The 24,930-nt window shown below is 44.6% G+C and overlaps 1 protein-coding gene across 2 annotated transcripts in view; it reads right to left on the bottom strand.

Moving 5' to 3' along the window:
- CFTR (CF transmembrane conductance regulator) overlaps nucleotides 1–24,930 on the bottom strand; it is a 188,949-nt gene that overhangs the window by 144,902 nt on the left and 19,117 nt on the right. Inside the window, exons 6-7 of one of the 2 annotated variants that reach the window (XM_039913194.1) lie at nucleotides 6,464–6,640; nucleotides 2,070–2,178 (exon numbers count right to left, since the gene is read on the bottom strand). In XM_039913194.1, coding sequence (XP_039769128.1) covers nucleotides 2,070–2,178; nucleotides 6,464–6,640 — 286 coding nt within the window. 2 annotated transcript variants of the gene reach the window in all.

The raw sequence follows: 24,930 nt of genomic DNA, 5'->3' as shown, positions 1-24,930 counted from the left end.
AAAAGTAGCTAAAATACGAAGACGTGACCATAACTTGAGGGAGTTACCTCTGTGGCCAAAGCCATGGAAGACTGAAAAACACCCTGATCCGACAGTGGCACTCCTACCAAAATCTACAGATGTTCCTTCTCAAAAATACATCCCCTTTGTCAAGGTTCTAGCCACACTCACCAATGTAACAGTGCAAACACCAACGGGCCATGCAAACACTATTCCTCTCCTCTCTTCTCCAAAGAATGGCTCCTTTGTCATTAACTCCACTAGCCAACAGTCCAGCAAATCGACTGCTGTTAAAAACATAGCATTGATAAGGACCCAGCTACTCTGTAGTGAACACATTCTCTTTTCCCTTGAGCCTCACAGCCGCAGTGATGTCAATCGAGATTTGGCTTCTCCGCTGCTGGAGGAGTGCAGCGTTATTTATGCTTGGCAGAGGGAGAGAGGAGGAAAGAGCCAAGAGCCTGCAGAAGAGGCCTGTCTTCCTGCCATATCGATACAATCTGGAGTCATGTTTGCACTGACATCCCTCCGTTATACGCTCACTCGGTTAACATCAACAGAGGCGGTAGCCAAATGACAGTACTCCCACTGCCTCGGTATCTCTCCAGCAGCAAAAGTCCCCATTGGAGGAGAGAAGCCCACCGTCAGATTTTCCTCTCATCACTGAAAAACCGAAAGAAGGGGTCCAGGTACGGACTGAAGCCATTTGGCCATGTCAAGCTGACCGGGCTTCCGCAAGCAAACTACGACAGACTCTGACGAACGCAACGACGTGCGACAAACGGGAATATTTTATGGCACACGGTCTTTGGTCATTGGCCACTTTTCTATCTCAGTGATGGTAATCCAAAATACCCTTTGCTTGCTGCATACTACATCTCGTGGATATTTCACCAGTAGAACTCTTACACGCATGAAGTTAGGGCTTTCCTGGCTGCTCTTATATAGCATGTATAGATGTCCTGTTCTTTTTGCTGTCGCCTGATGATTTTCAAAACAATCGCAAGGTTGCATGTCCCTTGGTGGCAGGCGTGTCTGCTGAGTTATTATTCTGGCAACTGTGGAAGCCAACAGAGTTTTTCTAAGGGGAGCAGCACCTGATATTATTAATGGAGCATCGATCTAATATACAATCTTTCCATGAAAAGTAAGTTCATCTGCGCCAGTTTAATTGATGGATTTCTCCAGGTGTGCAAAAAAGAAAGCCCTCCAGAAAACAATGCCGCTTTGTGATGTTCCTGTTTACCCCCTGCCTGCCTGATTCTCTGCCTTCCTGTGGCTCTGGGGGAATCTGGGAAGACCAACACAAATACAAGTTGGCACACACAGCACCTGAAACCCCAAAACAAATACTAGGTGCAGCCTGCCTCTTGAGACTGACTTTGAATCGGAGTCCAGTTCCGGCCTCTTCCTGGTTTCAGGCCAAACCCGAAGAGGTGACGGTGCCGGAGCTGAGGAGGATGAATGGCTCAGAGAGGCTCTAGAGCACTGTGCCAGGCCTGGGGGGGTGAGGCCTGGATTTCCCCCCTCCTGGACCACATCAACACAGGCTACGTGTGGGACGAGGAACCGCTACTCGACCACGGTGCCTATTCAGTCGGTGCCGCTACGTTGGCCAATGAAACCACAGAGAGACTCGCCCAGTTTCAACAACGCAAGTGAAAGACGCAGGTGGGGTTGCATAAATGAGCCTCCATTTCAGCACCTGTTCCCCGGGCTCCTACCGGCAGGAGTTGGATCTCTGCAACTAAGTGGGAACCACCGATATGCACGGATTTAGAGGCATGGGCTGAAGGAGGGGCCTTGTACACTGAGCATTCTCTTCCAGTGCATAAATCTTTTATTCTCATTTATCATTCTGTAACCCCAGGCTACTGATTTTTTAATTAGGCGAGATACTTCCAACAGAGATCTTAGAGAGCTCCCAGCAGTGAAGAATGCTGCTCTTTATCCCCCTTCCCACTATATTAACAGACAAAGAAAAGCAAGATGCACCAGACTTTCATTAATTAATCATCAGGGGACAGATGATTTTCAGATGCGCACAATTTTACTGAAATGATCCTTACCCCTAAATACAGCAAGAGTCCATAGAACATGAATCTCCAGAAGAAGCATCGTCGAAGGGCATTAATGAGTTTGGGGTTCTTCTTGGAAGCCAGCTCTCTGTCCCATTCCCTGAAAGGAAACCAATAAGTGAAATCATCAAGTTCCAAGTGCAAATGTTGGAGTCACTGGGTGACCTTAACATCGCTTGAGTCGCACAAGTATAACCCGGGAGATGGGGCCCAAGGGATGAGACAATACTTTGTGAAGCCCCCAAGACCTAGGGTTCACTGATTTGATCATCCAACAGAAGTTGAAATCCAGTTCAGCCACATATTTGGCAGATTTCAGTATCCCACCGTACATCAGCCGGTGGGGAGTCCATTCATGAAAAGGTCACATTGTGTGTTTTCAAGAAACCCGCTGTACTTCTTCAGACCAATACACAAATAATGGGCAAATAAGCCTCCTGGAGCCAATCCAGCTCTTAACAAGAAGAAAACAAAGAGGAATTATTCCAAAATATGACTTCCGATTAATGCGCTGGGCTGCAAAGGTTTCCTTTGTCTTTAGCTGATAGGGTTGGTAGATAGTAACGTTCGACTCACTCTTCTCAAACACCGTGAGATTCATTCATTCAATCATATTTATTAAGCACTTGGAAAGTACAATGCAGCAACAAAGAGATGGGCTCACAGTCTAGAAGATTGATTTTCTCAATGTGTTTCTTGTTGCTCGAAATACGCTTGGACATGATCCCCACATTATTTAGATTGGTCTTAGCAATTTTGATTTGTAAAAATGATATCATAAATGATTCCTATAGAACATTAAAATGATTTCAGAATGTGAACCCAATATTTGCTATGAGATGAACTGATCCATCAATCAGTGATGTTTACTTAGTCTTTACTGTTTGCAAAGCACTGTCCTAAGAGCTGGTGAGAGTATGAGAGTTGTGGTTTAAGACCAAATTTTTCCCTGAGGTGGGAAAACCAGATTGATTCCTCTGAATGCATTTACATACTTCTTAAAACTGATGGGATTGGTATGGGTTAAAGCTAGAGGCCCAAAATACTCCAGTACCTAAATTGCCAAGTGCAAGTCAGATTTTAATGTTTGTCTTTCCCCGCACACTGTAAGCTCCTTGGAGATAGGGATCCCGTCTACTAAATCTATTGTATTGTACTTTCTCAAGCGCTGAGAATAGTGCTCTGCACATAGTAAATGCTCAGTAAACCACCAATTGATTAATTAGTGTATTCTGAAAAATGTTAGTGGCAATGACCCAGTTAGTTAAAAGTCAAAAAGCCACTTTCTTCTGCTTTTCCCTAGAGGGACAGAAGTCTTATCTGGGACATTCTTAGAGCAAGATAAACGGGGATGGGGGCACCACCCTAGGATCCATAATCTTTGCAGGGAGGGACCCTGCCATGCTCCAATGCAACTAGAATCGAAGATCTAATCGCCCCAGGGAGAAAGGGTATCGAAAAACAGAGGATGGAACTGGACTCTGAGGAGGTATGCCAGGTGACCTTTCATATAGACTGTCTTCAGAGTATAATAATGTTGATATTTGTTAAGCACTTACTATGTGCAGAGCACTGTTCTAAGCGCTGGGGTAGATACAGGGTAATCAGGTTGTCCCACGTGAGGGTCACAGTCTTCATCCCCATTTTACAAATGAGGTAACTGAGGCACGGAGAAGTGAAGTGACTTGCCCACAGTCACACGGCTGACAAGTGGCAGAGTATAGTAAAGTGGGCTACTGCCAAGCACCTGGGACAACGGTTTGCTATAATATGGTTTCCCCTCCCCATACCCTGCCACTGGCCAAGGATGGTTTCCTATCTTTCTCCACAGTAAGAGCAGCTCTGATATCATTTTTCATGCTCCAATCCCATCCTTGCAATGCTAGCACTGAAAACACAGCTAAAGATGATTCTTTTTGATTACCCAGCCTCTCACACAGACACACACCCACACACCAACATACAAAAAAATGGGGTATGGGAAGACTAAATTACAGAAACTTCATGAAAGACTTCAAAAGCCATTTAAATCCAGAAGAAAGGTGAGCATAGAGAGGACATAAATAGAGGAATGTAGAAGGAAGAGAAAATAAGGATGGAATGACCATTTTTGTGGGAATTAGAAAGAGAGACCTACAGAGGAAAAAACTGGAGAGAAAAGGCCAGGTCTGCATGGGGTAAGCACCATAGCAGGTTGTGAAGACTCCCAGACTCCACATGTTTCTGAAATGTCTTAATGAGATCTCACCTGGTAGACAGCTCCCATGAGGAAAATTAGATATTAAATTCAGTCCAGTAGGACTGTGGGTTTTGGCTATAACTAGTGCTGAGGGCATATTTTTCTTAGTTTCCTTTGGGTGCCAAGAATATTCATGATTGACAACAGCTGCCTGGGGTGGCTGGAAGCCCTGTATTCTATCCTCCCCCTCCCTTTCTCTCCTCACCCACCCAACTACCAAGCTCAGTGGACTCTGGAGATTTTCTTTGAGGATTTGAGGCAACTCTACACTAGAGTCCATGGCTGAGCGCTAGAAAAATCCAACTGCTGCCTGAGCTAGGGAGTTGGTAGACAAAGCCTCCAGATATACAGGGCCACTGAGGAAACTGGTACTAACTAGTATAGTTGGCCCCCACCTTTGCATTCACTGTGAGCAAACAGAATTGTGGCTATCAGAAAAAAAATTTTTGGTTAAATGCTCTTCCCTCATTCCTGACTAGGCAGATGCAAAGGGGCAGATGGGAAAAGCCCCAGAAAACCTACAGTTCAGAGCCTAATTCCCAAGCCCCTGAGCTGGGGACTAGGGCCCTGATTCCAGGAGTCATCCCCCTGAGCTGGTGAAGTTGATCTTGAAGATCACTTTCCACCTCACCCATCCCTTGTTCACTATTGTGTGACCTTGCCCAAAGGTACAGTAGTGGCACATAGGATGTATTAGATGTCCTATGTGCTGGACACGCCTGTTCTCCCTCCTACTTAGACGGTGAGCCCCACATGGGATGGGAACTGTGTCTGTCCTGATTAACTTGTATCTACTCGAGTGCTAAGAACTGTACGTGATACCTAGTAAACACTTCAAATAATAATGATGGTTATAATAATGATGACGATGACAATAATAACCATGAGGGTGAATGAACGGGATGGCAGGGATGACACAGTTCCTTCAAGAAAACTAGTGCCCCTTTCAGGGACAAGTAGTGCAGATCTGATCCCTGCCCTTTAAGGATTAATCTATGATGACTTAGAGGCACCTTGTTCGTTCTAAATCCTAGAATGAGCACCATCACCCCCGCCCCCACTATGGACTCACAGAGAAGAGGTGGAAAGTGATCAATTGGTCTGACCCAATAAAAGTTGCTGTTCATGGTCTGAAATGGGGCTGCTGTTGACCCGGAATCAGCTCCCATTGACTGCTGGGTAGCTGCTGCTCCTAGTAAGATGACTCCCGTATCCTTCAGAAAAACATGTACACTGTAGGGGTCTTGCAAGTGACCAGGGTCACTGTGGGAAAGCAGGCTAAGCCAGGCTGGAGAAGAGCCTCCAGACAGGCCAGAGAGAGGGCCTTCTCCCTCCAAGTTCTTGGAGGGCTTGGAGATTGCAGCATCTCCAGATGGACCAAATAGAGCATCTTCTCCTTCCAAGTTTGGGATCGGGGGGAGGGTATTCAGCATTTGTTGGGGCTGCCTGGGAAGATACAGTCCACCAAACCAAGCAAGTAATTTACAAATGTGATTTGAGTTCAACTCATCTTTCCTCCACCTTCACTCTCATTTTCTCTCTCTCTCCCACTCTCTCCACTCTTTTTCTCCCTTTCTGCCCGCCTTTCCCTCTACTTTTTCTCTCTCCCTATCACTCCCTTTCTCTCTCTCTTCCTCTGTCTCTTTCTTTCTCTATCCCACACTCCTTTCTATTTTACAAAATAAGGAACTTTTTGCAACCAACTCAAGCCGCCTGGGGAATGCGATGATTGAATCTCAGATAAAAATGGGAGAAGAGTCAAGGGTCTGAAGATTTCAAGAATACAAATCTGCAAAACCTTTTGAAGTGTCCAACTGACATTCTCCTACTGCTGCTCAGGACACATAAATGAAGGAGCAGCCTGTTCCTAGCCAAAAGATTCAGCAGTCGCTGACTCCTGCATCCAACAGACTGTATTCTTACACGTTCCTGATCTACCACTTACAATCCAAGAGTATTTTCTTCATCCCTTACCAAAAAAGTCCTTTTTTTTTCCTTTTCCATCAGACAAGCTACGTGAGGGCAAATTGAGGAGTCTGCACTGTGAAGACCATAACCAATATCCACAGTTGATATATGGGTAATTTTAAAATCTAGGGTTGGTAGATTTTACTCTTCAGGTAATAAAATATTTACATAAGCACACCTTTCTAGTTTTTCAGATAGGTTGTCAGCTGAATCAGCGGTGGGAATTTGATATATGTCGGACAATTCCAGATGTTGTCTATATCCTTTCTTCAAAATCGGTTTTGTCCAGCTAAAAAGAAAAAAAAACAGAGAGAGGAAAACACTTCCATTAGTTGATTCCGGTATCTTGCCCGGTCTTGAGCATGTTATGCAGCAAAGATGAAAGAAATTCTAAGTGAAAAATCACAAAATTAACATGGCCTGGTTGAAAGAGCACAAGTCTAGAAGTCAGAGGAACTGGGTTCTAATTCCCGAACTGCCAAGTAAAGTCAGTTACCTTCTCTGTGACTCAGTTTACAGACTCCTCATCTGTAAAGTGGAGATTAAGACTGTGAGCTCCTGGTGGCACAGCAACTGTGTCCAACCTGATTATCTCGTATCGACCAAAATGCTTAGTACAGTGTCTTGCACATAAGCAGCACCTAACAAATGCCATTTAAAAAAAAAATCAGTGGAATTTACTGCATACCTACTGAGGGCAAAGCAGTCAGCAGAGGACAACAGATGCAAAATATACATGCCCTGCTCTCAAAGAACCTACGACATAATGGGGGAGAAAGATAAGACTCTTTAGTGAGGATAAGAGAACAGGAAGACGATGAAATAACTAAGTAAACACATCGTGGACAGGGAACATGTCTACCAACTCTGCTGTACAGTTCTCTCCCACGCACAAAATACAGTGCTCCAACCACAACTGGGACTCAATAAGTATCACTAATGATGGGAAAAGTTGGTAAAAATTTGCCTCTGGATACCAGGTGGTATAGCCTTAAGGAGGATGAGGCTGAAACAGCCTGATGTGCTGCCTCAGTCTTACCCAAGTGAAAAGCGGGGAGTGGATTTTAGCCCATACGTGAGACTAAAATTAAGTAAGAGGAATCATGCCATCCTTAGAGTCTATATTTTTATCACGTGAATTGTCTTAGCAGACCAAGGATTTATTAGGCATCCCCTTGGCTCAAAACGCTATGGGGTGATAGAGAATAATTTAACCACTCCGAATATCAAGAGAGAGACAAGGCAGACTAATAATTGTGGTACTTGTTAAGTGCTGACCATGTGTCAAGCACTGTGCTAAGTGCTGGGGTAGATATGAGATAATCAGGTCCCACATGGGGCTGACAGCCTAAGTAGGAGGGAGAACAGGTACTGACTCCCCATTTTACAGATGAGGAAACCGAGGCCCAGAGAAGTTAAGTGGCTTGCCCAAGGGCACACAGCAGGCAGTGTCGGAGGCAGGATTAGAATCCAAGTCCTCTGGCTCCCTGGCCCACACTCTCTCCAATAGGCCACACTGCTTACTGCATGGATAATCAGCAAGAAAGCCTATTTAAAGAGCAACCTAGAAATCTACCATGGGGTTGGTGACTGCTTCATATCTGAGTTTGTAGGAGCCGTCTTGTCTGAAAAGGGCACTCGAGATGACCGCTGGGAGGATCTTCCGCTAGTCTGTAAGCTCCTCAAGGGCAGGGCTCGTGACTACCAACTCTACTGTATTGTACTCTCCCCAGCGCTTAGGACAGTTCTCTGAACTCAGTAAATATTCAAGGAGTACCATTGATCTATTGATTGATTGGGAAGCTTCCTTGAAAGGATGGATTGAAAGCATTAAGTCCATTCTGGGTAGCTAGAGAAAATGATCAAGATGTTAGATGGTCCATCCTCAGCTGTGAGGATGGATGTCTGCTCCTCCAAGAGTCCCATTACTACTGCCAGAGACAAGATCCTGGCCTGAATCAACCATTCGTCTGACTCAGAAATGAGTTCACTCACGGTTTTATGTTCTTGTAAGTAGGCCATAACTCCCCCAGGGCAAACGCTGTATCATCCCTAGGCTCGGGAGCAGTGAAAGAGCATGGCTAGAGGAAGTGACCTTAGACAAGTCACTTAACTCTGTGCCTCAGTTCCCTCATCTGCAAAATGGAGATTGAATACCTCTTTTCCTGGCCCTTTAGACTACAAACCCCACGTGGCTACCTGATTACCTTGTATGTCTACCTCTGTACTGACCTGGACCCCATAGCACTTTGGTACATATCTTTAACTTTATATTATAAATTACTTATTCATTCATTCAATCATATTTACTGAGCCAAGCACTGTACTAAGCACTTGGAAGAGTACATCATAACAACAAACAACCTGCGCAGGGAAATCCCATAGGATTTCAAATCCAATTATTCATGTTAATGGCCATCTCCCGCTTTAGACAGTAATTTCGTTAGGTTCAGGGAACGTGTCTGCCATTTTTTTTGTACTCTACTTTCCCAAGTGCTTAGTACTGCTCTGCGCATAGTAAGCGCTCAATAAATACCACTGATTGACTGATTGCTAAGTAAAAATACTTGGCACATAATAAGTATTTCAATACCACGACTATTATTATTAGCTATTATGCCAGTAACCTTGCCCTAGAGCATTTGGTTAAATGTTGAGGCTGCAAAATAATTATTAACTGATTATTAATATTCCCACTTTAAAATTGGAGGACAAAAGCAGAAGGACAGAGAATCGGAAAAGGAGAGGTACAAAGCAGAAAGAAATTTCCCAGAGAGATTCCGGTCATCAAGACGTTCCTCCAGGCCTAGAACAGTGTTTAAACCACTGGACTCCTAGGTCACAGGCTGATGACATCACCCTGCCTTTGAACCCTGCAAGGTCATGCCCTTGAATATTTGGTGCATTTAGATTTTGGAGTCCACCATGGTATACAGTGAATGGAAAGCCTTAGAAAGAAGCTGAATTCAATCCTTGGAAGCCGGATGAACTTTGCAAAAGCAAGGATTTTAGTAAGTAAAAGCTAAAACACTACATTATATTGGTGCAGGTATGTCGACAGACGGTTGCATTTCTGTTTTTCATCTGTGCAGTATAATGAGTATATGGGGAGCTCTGATGAGTGGACAGAAAATTCTAGCCTGTTAAAAACAAATGGCATTTTGGTGGATGGTAATCTCCAACATTTGAGTGGATCTAGCAAGTCTCCCAATGAGAAGATTGTTTAGAGACTGCCCTTAAGTTTATGAAAGACATCCTTCTAACAAAACTTTCATTTCTGACTTTCCCTTTCAAACTAAACTGCCACTTTTTCTCCATGTGATGATGAATGATAATGATGATGGTGATGCTGATGATAAATGTATTTTTTTTTCTTCAGAATTCAAATGACTATCCTGTTTTCCCTATGGATGCCGTGCGTAAAGCATTCTGTACTGATGGAAGCATACAATAGGGTTAGAAAATAAGATCCCCGCCCTCAAGGAGCTTGCAGTCTAGTGGAACTTATATTCTAGCCACTAAGATATTGAAATGTGGTCCAGCAAACCACATTACCCACAAAAAGGGGTAAACCAGTCAACTCTTCTTGGTAAAACTTAGGTGGAAAAGACCACCACCCAGAACCTGGCAGCCCTACAGAACCAATGAGTGGATGACAATTGCAAGTAATAACAATGATTGTAGTATTTAAGCATTAAAGCAAATACCAAATAATGATTATTATTAATAATCATCCTTAAAAGTTCTAAATCTTTCTAGGGCGACACAGCTCACATCATACCGTTCTGTTTATTTGTCCATTATACACCCGGCAATCGGCTTTGCTAATCCACCAGAGACATTTGAAATTTTCAACTGCTGGAATTTAAAGGTAAGGAGTGAGCAACTGACTTTTCTCGGGCTATAGTGATTTAAATGAACAATGGGAGGTAGAGGGACTTTCCCAAGTGCTGTCCGTCTCCCCCGATTAGAGCGTAAGCCCGTCAAACGGCAGGGACTGTCTCTATCTGTTGCCGACTTGTTCGTTCCAAGCGCTTAGTACAGTGCTCTGCACATAGTAAGCGCTCAATAAATACTATTGAATGAATGAATGAATACACTTCAGTAGGATTTTAATGTTAATGCAGAGCGCCACAAGAAGCCAACTCACAGTACTGATAAAATGAATGGTACCTTTCTAGTCTAACTTTCCACTGGACTGGAGGCAGTTAAAGCATGGAGCGGCCGCAGCATGGCCTAGTGGATAGAGAATGGGCCTGGGAGTCAAAAGGACCTAAGTTCTAATCCTAACTCATCCACTATGTGACCCTGGGCACAAATCACTTCTCTGTGCCTCATTTACCTCATCTGTAAAATGGGGATGAAGACTGTAAGCCCCATATGGGACAGGGACTGTGTCCAACTTGATTACCTTATATCTACCCCAGCACCTAGATCACTGCGTCACACATAGTAAGCACTTAACCAATTCCACAATTTTTATGACAATCCTTTAGAACATAAAGGATATGGTCGCTTCTAGATTGGAGACAGTGGGATGGAAGGATTGGGTTAATTTTAATGAATGAAGTTTAGATTTCATGTATTTGTCTCCTGTCCTCCAGATAGTAAACTACTTGTGGGTAGGGAATGCCTTCAGTTAATGTTCTTTTCATATATTCCCAAATACAAAGAGTAGTGTCAGGCTCAAAGTAGGCATTTATTAAATATTAGGAACGCTAATAACAACAACAATACTGATATTAAACATCTCAAACCACTCCTAATTTGAGGCAATCTGAAATCCATTATAAAAGGCTGAGATGGGCCAGGAATCAGGGATGTGATCTTTCTCTAGTCAATCAGGTTGCCTGTCTTGGCCTACCAGTGCAAGGGCTGGCTAGCTCAAGTCCAGCAGCAGCACAGAAGCAGTGGCGGTGCTGAATTGGATATGGAGAGGATGTAGTGCTTTCTAATCCTCATTCTCCCTCCTCTCATCCCAAACCATCCTAAATGGAAATTGTACTGCTTTTTCGCTAGACCCTCCAAACAGAGGAATTGCTCCCTTCGATCTAATTCACTTTGCACTGAATGGGACCCTCCAGAATACACAAATTTTAAAGCATCAGCCAAATTCCAGCCTCTAAGCCAAAATTTCTGATGGCAGCAGTGCTGGCCTGCTTGGAAACCTTATGAAAGAAAATGTGGCAGGTCCCATGTTCTATCCTGAAGCAAAGGTAAATCTTGAATGTCCATAATGCACCAGAGCAAGTCATAGTGCACCAGGGATCTTGGAACCTGACACCGCAGGAAAAGTGCAAAGTGCTTGCCTGTCGCTATTGGTCAACTTGAATGATGAGAATATTTAAGTGGCCCCGTTCTGATAAGGCATGTTTACTTTCCTAATTCTCTTGTGATAATCTTTGCCTTGTCGTGCTCTGTCAAAGGACAATGTTCTTCTAAAGAAAAAAAAAATCTCTTGAATTCCAAATCTCTTCTTGCCCTTTGCACCCCCTTTAAAATCATTTATTCAAACAGTCAATCAAATGAGGAGTAATGAAACATTCCTGGGAGGGCTATCTAGGAGTCACATCCAGAAGTTATTTATTTACATTATTAATCTGTCTCCCCCTCTAGACTGTGAGCTCATTATGGGCAGGGAATATGTCTGATGTTATATGGTACGCTCGCAAGCGCTTACCACAGTGCTTTGCTCACAGTAAGCACTCGCTACGATTACTAATAATAATGTCACCGAGTCCAGCCCCAGGCTTTCACTCTGACTTTCCCTAAGCCATCTTGGATAGTTTAAAAATTTCTCTAAGCAAGAAGATTCCCAGTCCTGTCTCCCTTCTTTCCTTGCTCTCTCTCCCTTCCTGCCTCCTTTCCCTCCCTGTAGTCTAATGATTTCTCTCCTCAGGTAGCTATTTGCATTAAATTGAGACAAACTCAGAGAAACAGAAGGAGGGGGTATGTGAAGCCAGCTGGTCAGTCAGTAATCATATTTATTGAGCGCTTACTGTTTGCAGAGCACTGCACTAAGCCCTTGGGAGAGTACAATATAACAATATAACAGACACAGTCCCTATCCACAAGGAGGGGAAGCACCAGGGAGAGAGCTTACCATCTCTCTGGAATCCTTATCTCTCAACCAGCCCATCCAGAGGCAGGGAGCAGAGACGGACAAGAGGGTAATCTCCATATTATAATTCTTTGGAGAATGGTGTTGAGAAACTAAAGTCAAAAAGACAGGTTCAGTCCCCTCCGTTTCCCTCTCTTCTAGGATGTGCTGCTTCACCAGAGAAATCCAGTCAGCTCCCATTCAAGGCACCAAGTTGAGGCTTCTTCAGGACTCTATCAGTAATCAGTGGAATTTATTAAACACTTACTGTGTAGGGAGCATTGTACTAAATACTTGGGAGAGTAGGGAGATTGCAGTGTGAAAGAGTTGATAGACATGTTCCTTGCCCAAAGGGAGCTTACTGCCTCCTGGGAATGCTGCCATGGAGAATTTCCCCAAAGGGGAGTAAGTTATCTCATGCAGAGAAAGCATTCAAAGATGAAGTGAGGAAGAAGCAGCATGACCTAGTAAAAAGAGCATGGGCCTGGGAGTCGGAGGACCTGGGTTCTAATCCCACTTGCCTGCATGTGATCTTGAACAAGACACTTATCTATACCTCAGGTTCCTCATCTGTAAAATGGGGATTGAATCCTACTTCCTCCAACTTAGACTGTGAGTCCCATTTGAGACAGGAACTGTGTCCAACCTGATTATTTTGTATCTACCTAGGTGCTTAGTACCATGCTTAACTATCATAAAAAAGGAACAAAATTTTGTAAAGTTTATCAATCAGCCCATAAAGTGAACACCTAATGGTGCCACATACATTGTGCCTGCATCCTGCAATTGCTTGATTATGAATTTTTCAGAAAGTTGAAATTCTGCTTTACATTTCTCTGTCCCTCTAGAGTGGTTTACATCGCAGCTCTTTGCCCCAGGTGTAAAATAACTGCCCAGGTCATGCATGGCAGAGTCCCAAAGCGACAAGAATGGCAGAGGTCATGGGGCGAGTTGCTACTGGGTCGGTGGTACCTGTGGCCACTCATTCATTCATCCAACGCAGTGGCCTTACGCACCAGTCCCTTACCCAAAGATTCCTCCTGGGTGTATTTATTTTCATTTAATTGACTTTTTCCCCCTCTTGACAATAAGCTCGTTGCAGGCAGGGAATGTCTGTTTATTCTTATACTGTACTCTCCCAAGACCTCAGTGCAGTGCTTTTCATATACTAAGCACTCAATAAATGATTGAATGAACTAATCATCCCATCTTTCATTCAACTGAATTTACTGAGGGCTTACTGTGTGCAAAGCACTATACTAAGTGCTTGGGAGAGTGCAAAGCAACAGTAAACAGACACAGAGAACTATAGCTTTGCTGTAGGCACCTGTGGGGATGCTAGACACTGATCAGGAAGTTTAGAACTCTATTTCTAGAGCCTTTCTTTCCAAAAACCTTCTCCAGTGATTTTTTTTAATGGTATTTGTTAAGCTCTTACTGTGTGTCAAACCCCATTCTAAGCACTGGGGTAGGTGCAAATTCGTTAGACAGGACACATGGCTCTGTCCAACACAGGGCTCACCATCTAAGTAGCAGGGAGAACAAGTATTCTCATTTTACAGATGAGGTAACTTAGGTACAGGGAAGTTACATGATTTGCCCAAAGTCACACAGCCAACAACTGGCAGAGCCAGGATTAGAACCCAGGTCCTCTTAACACCCAGGTCTGTGCTTTCTCCACTACGCCATGCTTCCTGTCCATCAGTTGAATGTCCCAATGAATCCTTGAAAAGATCCAGGTCTCACCCGCAGGCCTGCTGACACTGAACACAGTACTGAACCTTCCAAAATGGTCTTAGAGAGGCCAAATGACAGGTTGTGGCAAAGATAAAGCTTGGCTTCAAGCTTGGGGAGGTGCTGGTCTTTAAGCCCTGCTCCTAGAATCCAAACATGCGGGCCTGAGGCAGACAAAAGCCAATTCTGAAAAACAACCCACCCACCCAGAGACGGGCTGCGACACAAAGGTCTTGATTTATGGCCTCTGCATCTTGGGCCAAAGCTGGCCGGGGGGTCTCTGCCCATACTCGGGTTTGAGGTTTGTTCTCGATTAGATTGTCTCTGGGCACTGAACCATCAAAGATATAAAATGGACTGCAGCTGGAGAAAGATCAGTGCTTCCACTAGCAGTGGTGACCCTGGCCCCCAGAATGTGGCAATGAGAGTACAGGACACATCTCTCTTCCGTTATGCCCCCGCCCCCAATCCTGACTCCTTCCTACCAACCAGGAGATCCATCCCTGGGGAGAAAAGGAAAGAGGGAAAGAATCTAGTAGGGAAAAATCACTGACTTAGGGACCAGGACTCCAGACCACAGAAACAAAGACATCCATTTATTCATTTATCCATCCAGCAGTATTTACTGAGTGCTTACTGGATACGGAAGCAACGTGGCCTGGTGAAAAAAGCACAGGCCTGGGAATCAGAGGATCTGGGGTCTAATCCTGGCTCTGCCACATATCTTCTGTGACCTTGGGCAAGTCACTTCACTTCAGCAGGCCTCAGCTCCCTCATCGGCAGAATGAGATTCATTACCTGTTCTTCATCCTTCTTAGATTAAGACCCCCATGTGGGACCTGCTTAGCTGTATCTACCCCAGGTTTAGTACACTGCTTAACAAATACTATTATCAGTGTTACCATTATTACAAAAAACTGTCCTGAAAGCCTAGAGCTAAATTCTCCCCTTGGGAGCAAAAAAGTAAAGTAAAAGTAAAGACCCCATACCTGCCCTCATGAACTTACAAGTTAAAAGGCAAAAGAGGCTGATGAAAATTGTACATGTACAATGTAAGCACAAAGAAAAATATAGAAACTGGTAACAGCAAAAGTAGTGTGTAAAGATGAATAAATTCATAAATGAGTGGAGTAAATGGGTGGTCTGCGCCTTCAGAAGTTTTAAGTTGAGGCAAATGACACTTACAAGGTTTCTGAATTTACATCTGTTTTAAGCATAATAAACACATCAGTTTGGAGTTGACACCACTAGGCTCCTTTAAGATCCTGGCCATGGGAGCATGAGGGCAAAGGGTTAGGGGGCGGTGGGGAGAGGGAGGAACCCACGTGAAGCCATAGCAAAATGCTGAAACAATTTAAAAAGCCACAATTAGTTGAGGGAAATATAGGGAGGGTTTAAAGGGAGCACAGGAGAGACACAAAGAGGCTAGGGGTGGGCAAGGCAAGATCACTATGAAGTGTAGACATGTTCATTATCATCACCATCTTATTGCTTTAGCACTTACTACATGGCAAGCACTGTTCTAAGTGCTGGGGTAGACACAAATTAATCAGATCGGGTATAGTCCCTATAATTCATGGGGCTCACAGTCGAAGTAAAAGAAAACAAGTATTGAGTCCCCATTTTACAGTTAAGGAACAGATATGTTAAGTGACTTACTCAAGGTCACCCAGGAGGGACGTGGCAGGAGCTGGGATTAGAACTCATGTTCTCTGACTTTTTCCACTAGGCCACACTGCTTCACTATGAAGCAAATGTTGGCAAGACTGTTACGGAGCCTCTCTGACTCAAAATAAATACATTAATGTAATTATACACTACTCAGCAACAATTGATTGAATACATATTTATAGCTAATTTAGGTAAATATGAGTTCAGGAATCAATCCCTCATTTATTACAATGCTTCTCTGAGGTAAATGATCCTAACAAGCAACGTTTCACCTTAAGACTCCATTTTCAGGAACCAACGATGTCATGTCCAAACCGTGGCTCAGTGGAAAGAGCACGGGCTTTGGAGTCAGAGGTCATGAGTTCGAATCAGTTGTCAGCTGTGTGACTGTGGGCAAGTCACTTCACTTCTCGGTGCCTCAGTTACCTCATCTGTAAAATGGGGATTAACTGTGAGCCTCACGTGGGACAACCTGATGACCCTGTATCTACCCCAGCGCTTAGAACAGTGCTCTGCACATAGTAACTGCTTAACAAATACCATTATTATTATTATTAAAAATTGAACCGTATAGGAATGCTGAGTGTGGTTTTTGGGGTGATCTGACCGGCGAAGTGGGCATTAATTTAGGATTGTCTCCTGGAGGAGGGGGTTTCAATCCATTGTATTTATTAAGCACTTACTGTGTGAGCACAGCACTGTACTAAATGCTTGGGGTGGGGGGGGGTACAACACAACAATGTAACAATCACATTCCTTGCCCACAGTGAGCTTACAGTTAAGAGGGGGAGACAGACATCAATATAAGTAAATAAATTATAGATATGTATGTAAGTGCCGTGGGGCTGGGGGTGGTGAATAAAGGGAGCAAGTTAGGGCGATTCAGAAGGGAGTGGGGGAAAAGGAAATGAGGGCTCAGCTGGGGAAGGTCTCCTGGAGATGTACTTTTAATAAGGCTTTGAAGGTGGGGAGAGTAATCGTCTGTCAGATATAAAGAGGTAGGGCGTTCCAGGTCAGAGGCGGGATGTGGGCGAGACATGGGCGAGATGTTGGCGGTGAGATAGACGAGATCAAGGTACAGTGAATACATTGGCATCAGGGTCTGCAGGAAAACTTTGAGGAAAGGGAGGAAGGTGGTTTTGCAAACAGGAGAGATGAGACCGGTCAGCTCCGTCTCCCAACCCAGCCCCACCTGTCCCTACAGGGGGAGCCTGTTCCCACTGGCGTCACTGGGGAGGGAAGGACCTGCGGAACCTGGAGTCGTTGCCCATTGCAGCTCCAGGAAGGCGGCACATCTGCTGCTGGTGCCTGGGAGTTCAGTTCCAGTTCTGGAGAATTTGCCCCAGAAGCTGTAGAACCTGCTCCCAGAATAAAGCAGACCCCTTCCTCCTCACCCCTCCACTCCCATAATCCTCCCAGGACCAGCCGCTGACACCCGTTTGAGGAGGAAGAGGAAGAGAGGGAGGAAGAGGAAGAGAGGGAGGAGGAGGAAGCGGAAAAGGGGAGGAGGAGGAAGAGGAGGAGGAGGAAGAGGAGAAGGAGGAAGAGGAAAGCTGGCAGCCTTAAGAAAGAATAAGAACTGGAAGAAAGTCCAGATGAACACTCGAATTAATAATCAGAGAAGCAGCCTGGCCAATAGAGCACGGGCCCGGGAATCAAAAGGACGGGGGAATCTAATTCAGCTCCACCACTTATCTGTTGTGTGACCTTGGGCATGTCACTTAACTTCTCTGTGCCTCAGTTACCTCATCTGTAAACTGGGTATTTACACTGTGAGCCCCATGTGGAACATGGACTGTGCCCAACCTGATTAGCTTATATCTACCCCGGCACTTAGTATAGTGCCTGTCATATAGTAAGCGCTTAACAAATACCATAAAAACAAAGTCTTGGAAAACCAGCAGGGAGTGTTTATTTTAGATCTGGGAGATGGGAGCTGAACAAAAGGGGTGAACAAAGTGCTACAATGAGGGATTTAGAGTTCCCGAAAAAGGAAGGGAATCCTAAAGAAATAGGATAATTGTAAAACAAACACGAGTAAGGTAAGTCAATATGTCATGAGTGTGATATCCTCATATCACTCATATGCGATGTATTTTATTACCAACCCGTCTGCAGAAGAGGTGGAACTTGTTTTTCATCCTTCTTTCTTACCTCCAGCCCCCCTCTAGAAACAGGGTTTCTGATGTAAGCGCCTACAACAACATCCTCAGTGAGTGCCAGCCAGCAACCTTGGGGCATTTTCAGACTTCTACCTCCAAGGTCAGCCTTTTCCCCATCTTTCTTATTCTTCTTTTTTGAAATTTCAAATAGATTTTGCCACAGCCCCAGCCAGAAGAGAAACCAGGACCTTAGAATCTGTTACAAGCTGGGGCGTGCCTAGACCTCCCCCTGTTCCTTGGCCTGACCAGCATGGCCTAGTAGATAGAACATGGGCCTGGGGGTCAGAAGGACCTGGGTTCTAATCCCAGTTCCTCTACTTGTCTGCTGTGTGACTGGGCAAGTCACTTCACTTCTCTGTAAAATGAGGATTAAGATTGGGAGCCCCACGTGGGGCAGGGACTGTGTTCAACCTGATTAGTTTGTACCTACCCCGGCACTTAGAACAGTGCTTGACACATAGTAAGCACTTAAATACCAACATTATTATTATTATTAATACTCAGACACCAGGGTAAGTGGGGTGACTTCAGTTCGGACAGTTCAGACAATCCTCAAATAGCTGAAAATTCCATCCCTGCCTTTTTTTTTCCCCCAAAAGCAGAGTCTTTGAGACGGTGTGACCACCTCAAAAGAGGTCCTATTGACCTACAACAGGGAGCTGCCATTTTTTCCTCCACATTTTCAGCATCTGTCTCTTCCTCTCCAGGCCAACTGCCACCATGTTGTCCCAGGCACGTTTCAGAGCCCAGCGTAACTCAGCATCACTGCACTGCAGACTTCCCTGCCTCTGCTTTCCAGGTAATTCTGCTGTCCAGCTCATTTTTCTCAAACTTTGCTCTGCCTTCACACTCCTCAAAAACCTCCAATGGTTACCCAGTTTGCTCTGAATCGAGAAGAAACTCCTGATCATTCGATTTAAGGCAGTCAAATTAGCTCTCTCCCTGTTACCTATTGACTCTCTTCTGTCATTATACCCCAGCTGGCCCTCTGCATTTCTCACCAAATCAGGGTGCCGCACCCCAAACTCTTGCTCACACCCTGAAACTCCTTCCCTTTCAATCCACTAAAACCACAGCTCTTTCCTATCTTCAAAGTCCTTCTGAAATCACAGTCTTCTTCAGGAAAACAATCCCTATTAATGTCTCTTTCCCCCAGGTTTTATTCCCCGTATGAACCACTTCAGCCCTTCAGCACTAACTATGACCTTGTGAACCTGAAACCCTCTGTAGCATTCGTGTTCAGAGGGTCTAAACTGCTCAACTGCTTGAAGTTCCCATCTGTAAATTACCACAGGGTCTGTCTCCCCGACTAGATTGTCAGCTCAAGGCCAGGGATCGTGTTTACTCACTCTGTTGTACTCTCCAAAGCACTCAGTAAAGTGCTATGCACATAAGTGCTCAATTAATACCTCTGAATGACTGATTTACTGATTTATGTGTTGTCTTTTGCAAGATCTCTTGCTGTTTTCAATTTGGCTCGATGTCCACTTCCTACTAAAGCGTCTGCTCGAGGAGACTAACCCCTCTCTCCTTTGACATCTACTGGGGAGGCGAGGGCTCTTCTGCTACTGAAGCTGTTTCAGTTAATCAACTATTGGTATTTATTGAGTGCTTACTTTATGGAAAGTATTCCACTAAGCACTTGGAAAAGTATAATACAACAGAGTTGGTTTGCCATGTTCCCTGCCCTCAAGGGGCTTACAGTTAAGAGGAAGCTTACAGCCTAGAGTAGTCTGAGAAGGAGCATTGCCTAGTCTAAATCCAGATCCTCCACTTGTCTGCTGTGTGATCTTGGACAAAGCACTTCTCTTCTCTGGGCCTCAGTAACCTCATCTGTAAAATGGGGATTAAGATTGTGAGCCCCATGGGGGATAGAGACTGTGTTTGATCTGATTTGCTTGTATCCACCCCAGCACTTAGTAGTGCCTGGCACATAGTAAGCACTTAATAAATGCCATAATTGTTATTAGTAGAGTTAGTATTGGCTGTCCCTGATCAAATGCAGTGTTTCCTTCCCTGGCTTTTTGAAGAGTTTATTCTGCCTTTCCAGTTGGTGTGTTCACCTCACAATAGCTGCTTGGGAAGCTCGCTAAAGTCCAGTCTCCCCACTCAGCTCCTCAATGGAGCTGTGTTGCCATGATGATTGCTTCAAAGGTGGTGAGCTGTCCTGAGTCTGCCTGAAGGTGATTCTGGAGACACTACTCCGTAATAATTGTGGTATTTGTTATGAGTCAGGCACTGCACTAAATATTGGAATAAATCCAGATAATCTGGTTGGACACAGTCTCTCTCCCGCATGGGGTTTACAGTCTAAATCAATTGTATTTATTGAGCACTTACTGGGTGCAGAGTACCGCACTAAGCCCTTAGGAGAGAACAATACAATAGTGGATAAACACATTGCCTGCTCACAAGAGCGTAGTCTAGAGGGGGAGAGGGGAAGAACCGATTTTGAATTATTGAAAAGTGAACAGATAAAGAAGGAGGAAGAACAGATACAGAATCCCCCATTTACAGATTGGAAACTGAGGTACAGAGAAGTGAAGTGACTTGTCCAGGGTTACATAGCACACAAGTGGCTGAGATGAGATTAGAACCCAGGTCCTCTTTCTCCCAGGCCTGTGCTCTTTCCACTGGACCACACCACTTGCTTGAGAAAACGGTTATAGGCCCAGACACGAAGAAGGCTGAAAACCACTTCAATTCTTTAAACCTCGATTCTCCCGTTGTCCCCTACCTCTGCCTTTCAGTCTCCCAAAGGATATTCTGGACTTCGTGAATTGGGTTTACACTTCTTTGTCTATCTGGTATCATCAGGTAGTGTAGACAGTGTCCTGCTAGGTAGCAGACAAATATGGTGAGTCACATCAGCCAGTGAGTCATATCATATCATTACCGTGTCGCCATTCTGCAATTTCCCAGAATGGCGACCACCCAACCCCTTCATCCTCATCAACAGCACTTACTGACCACCTGCTGTGTGCTTGAAAAAGTAAAAAAGGGCTAGGAGATACTGTACTTCTAATGTACCTTCAAGACGTTTACAATCTAGCAGGGAAAATAGGCATTTAAATTAATTTCAGTTAGGGGGTAGCTTTCAGAGACTCCTGGTTCAACTCTGAGGGTTTGGGGGAGGCTTGGGGTACAGGCCGTCCACCTTGGCCTTAGCACAGTGCTCTGCACATAGTAAGCACTTGGTAAATACCATGGATTGATTGAATTCCCTGGGAGAGAGGAAATCCCTGGAGGCAGACTCCAGAGGTATTCATCTTCTCTGAGATTTCCAAAATCTTTCAGGATTCCAAGGAGTCTCTAGAATCTTCCTGGGAAGTCTGCTAACTGGAAGAGAGATATCCCAAAGATCACCGGAATTTCCCTAAGGTCACTTCAGCACCAGGGACCTTCCTAACCTAGAGAAGCAGCGTGGCCTTGTCTTATGCCGTCGAGTCATCTCCGAACCGTAGCTACGCCATGGACACATCTCTCCCAGAAGGCCCCACCTCCATCTGCAATCGTTCTCAGAGTGTATCCATAGAGTTTTCTTGGAAAAAGAGGGAAGTGGTTTACCATTGCCTCCTTCCAAGCAGTAAACTAGAGTTTCCACTCTAGACTTTTTCCATGCGCTGCTGCCCAGCAAAGGTGAGTTTTGAATTGTAGGAGATTGCCTTCCACTTGCTAGCCACTGCCCAAGCTGGGAATGGAATGGATGGTAAGCGCTCAATATATAAGACTGAATGAATGATATGCCTCTGTGCTTGACTCTCCCTCCCGTAGTTGAAACTGGTAGAGTACTGGAAATGCTCCAGGTGCAACCCTGAAAGGGGTAGCATGGCCTAGTGAATAATTACGTTAATTAATAATAATTATGGTATTTGTTATGTGCTTACTATGTGCCAAGTACTGTTCTATGCACAGGGATAGATACAAGGTAATCAGGTTGTCCCATGTGGGGCTCACAGTCTTAATCCCCATTTTACAGATGAGGTGACAGGCACAGAGAAATTAAGTGGCTTTCCCGAGGTCACACAGCTGACAAGTGGCAGGGTTGGGATTAGAACCCACATCTTCCAACTCCCGAGCCCATGCTCTTTAGGCCTAGAAGTCAGAAGGATCTGAGTTCTAATCCCAACTCCATCCCTTCTCTGCTCTGTGACCTCAGACAAGTCAGTTCCTTCAGTTCTCTCATCTGTAAAATGGCGATTAAGACTGTGAGCCCGCTGGGGGACAGGGACTGTTGTCCAACCTGATTTGCTTGTATCCAGAGCTTAGAACAGTGCTTGGCACATAGTAATTAACAAATATCACAGTTATTATTATTATTATCATTATCATTATGAACCCAACCACCTGGATAAGAGATCTCTGGGATTGCAAAACTCTTGCTGGCACTGCAGATTTACTGGGTTGTAGTAAGCTCCTCAGAACCAGGGAAGCAGATCTTTTACTTCTAACGTACGGTCCTAAACACCTAATAAAGCACTCTGCACAAGTAAGTGATCGGCACAGTGCTCGGCCCCCAGGAGATGCTCGATACAATGCCCCTGGCATGGCAGTCTCTGAGTCATTGCTCGTGATGATGATTCACCCCTGACACCGAACAAAGCAGTAGGAGCATTTCTCCCTAGCAATATTTCTAGACGTTTTCAAATATTAACTCAGCATCCTAATTAGACATATTGAATTACTAGCTACAAAGTCTCAGTCAGTCAGAAGGGTTATCTCCCACACTACATCCCATTAACTGGCTTCAGTGGCAATGCTTTCCCAGACAAGAAAGAATATAGGAAGGGCAAATTTGGGAAATATAAAAACAAAACCCATTTCAAAAGTGACTAATGTCTCAGCAGATTCTGGCAGGACTTATATGGTTTTGCCATTCACCATTGGGACCCCGAACTTTAATACTGTACAGACTCCATCCAGCTGGAATCTTCTTTCAGCCTATCTGCCTGGGAGTTGAGGATTCCCCTTTCCAAAAATCAAATCAGTCCATCACATTTATTGAGGGATTGTGTGCAGACCACTGTAGTAAGAGGTTGGGAGGGTACAATATAACAGAGTTGGTAGATGCGTTCCCTGCCCACAACGAACCTACAGTCTAGAGGACTCAGTGAGAATTCCCAGGGGTCCTAAGTTGGTTCTTAATTTCCGAAACAAGTCTCCAGGTTCCACCGCGTGATCTGGATGCAAGACCACAGGATATTTTCTTTCTGATCAATACTGGCCAACTGCACTAACACCAGAAAGAAAAGCTAATGCCTTGGGTGGGCAGAATGGAGACGTAGTACAGTTCCTCTTAGGAAAGTCTTTTCTAACTTTCCTCAGTAAGAAAGCTTTTATCAGTAGAAAAAATGATCACACTGACTACTACGCATTCTTTCTTATGCAAGGGAGAGAGACAACGTGTAACGTACACACAACACACACACAATTGCCTTCCTGTTCAAAGATGACTCCACAGGCAGTGAGAGCCTATCCATGCATGTGAATGATGCTGTAAAGACCAGATGTGACCCCAGTGGTGAATATCAAGATTATTCCTTTTGTATTTTATGAGTTTACCTCATACAACATCTCTTGTTTTGAGCTTGCTCGTTATTCCTCTCCTTCCATGACCTTAGAAGAGCATTTGACAGCATCAACCAACCATATAGCTGGCAACTTGTATACTACACACACACAAACACAAATATTTTCAAAGACGGCACTTCTGATGGTGAGATCCCACCCATGCAGGCAGATGGGGCTCAGTGACCAATTTGTGAGCAACCTTCCCATCAGCACTCTGAACACAGGGAGATTGTCCTTTCCTGGGATTCTCCTCCTGCTTCCTGCAACGTTCTGCCACTCTTTCCTCATCTGAGTCTTGGCTTCGTGATTGTCTGACATCTCTTCACAAGGATTGTGAACCACAGGTGGGACAGGAACTCTGTCTGATCTGATTACTTTGATCTATCCCAGTGCTTAGTAATGTGCTTGTCACATAATAGGTGCTTAACAAATACCACCGATATCATCAATATCTTTATCATCATCATCATTATTATTATTATTATTACAACTGTGGGTTTCCCTCTCACGGGGCCCTGTCCTTGGGGCTTTTAGATCTGGATCTAACTCCCAACCTTCCTTTCAGCAGGGCAGAGCCCATACATAAAAAATAATAATGATGCTATTTGTTAAGTGCTGACTATCTGCCAAGCACTGTTTTAAGCACTGGGGGAGATACAAGGCTATCAGTTTGTCCCAGGTGGGGATCACAGTCTTAAACCCCATTTTACAGATGAGGTAACTGAGGCACAGAGATGTTAAGTGATTTGCCCAAAGTCATAGAGCTGACAAGTGGAGGAGCCGAGATTAGAACCTACGACCTCTGACTCCCAAATCCGTGCTCTTTCCACTAAGCCACACTGCTTCTCTGACAGTGACAGTGCCATTGGCCTCTAGACTGTAAGCTCTTTGTGGGCAGAGAATGTGTCTGCTTATTGCTATACTGTACTCTCCCAAGCACTTAGGATAGTCTTCTGCACACAATAAGCACTCAATAAATACGGTTGAATGAGTGAATGAACTCCTCACCTTCCCACCCAAACCCTCTCCTCCCTACAACTTTCCCATCACTGTCCACCACACCGTCCTCCCTGTCCCATAAGCCTCTAACCTAGACATTTACAGATTCCATCTGTCCCCAGATCCTGTCTGTTCTACCTTCCCAACATCTCTAGAATCCACTCCAAACTCTCCATCGAAACTGCTGCCGTGCTGGTCCAAACGCTCGTCATATCCCACCTCGACTGCTGTATCAGTCTCACTGCTGACCTCCTGTCTTTCCCCATTCTAGTCTCTGCTTCATTCTGCTGCCAAAATCTTCTAAGAAACCAATCAGTCCACATCTCCCTACTCCTCAAAAGTCCCCAGTGGGTATCCCATCAACCCCATTTATAACTAACTCCTTACCATTGGCTTTAAGACATTCAT

This window comes from Ornithorhynchus anatinus, chromosome 10 (assembly GCF_004115215.2).
Source record: "Ornithorhynchus anatinus isolate Pmale09 chromosome 10, mOrnAna1.pri.v4, whole genome shotgun sequence".
Lineage (NCBI taxonomy): Eukaryota > Metazoa > Chordata > Mammalia > Monotremata > Ornithorhynchidae > Ornithorhynchus > Ornithorhynchus anatinus.
Note: the sequence above shows the minus strand (reverse complement) of the source record. Positions and strands in the feature narration are given on the sequence as shown.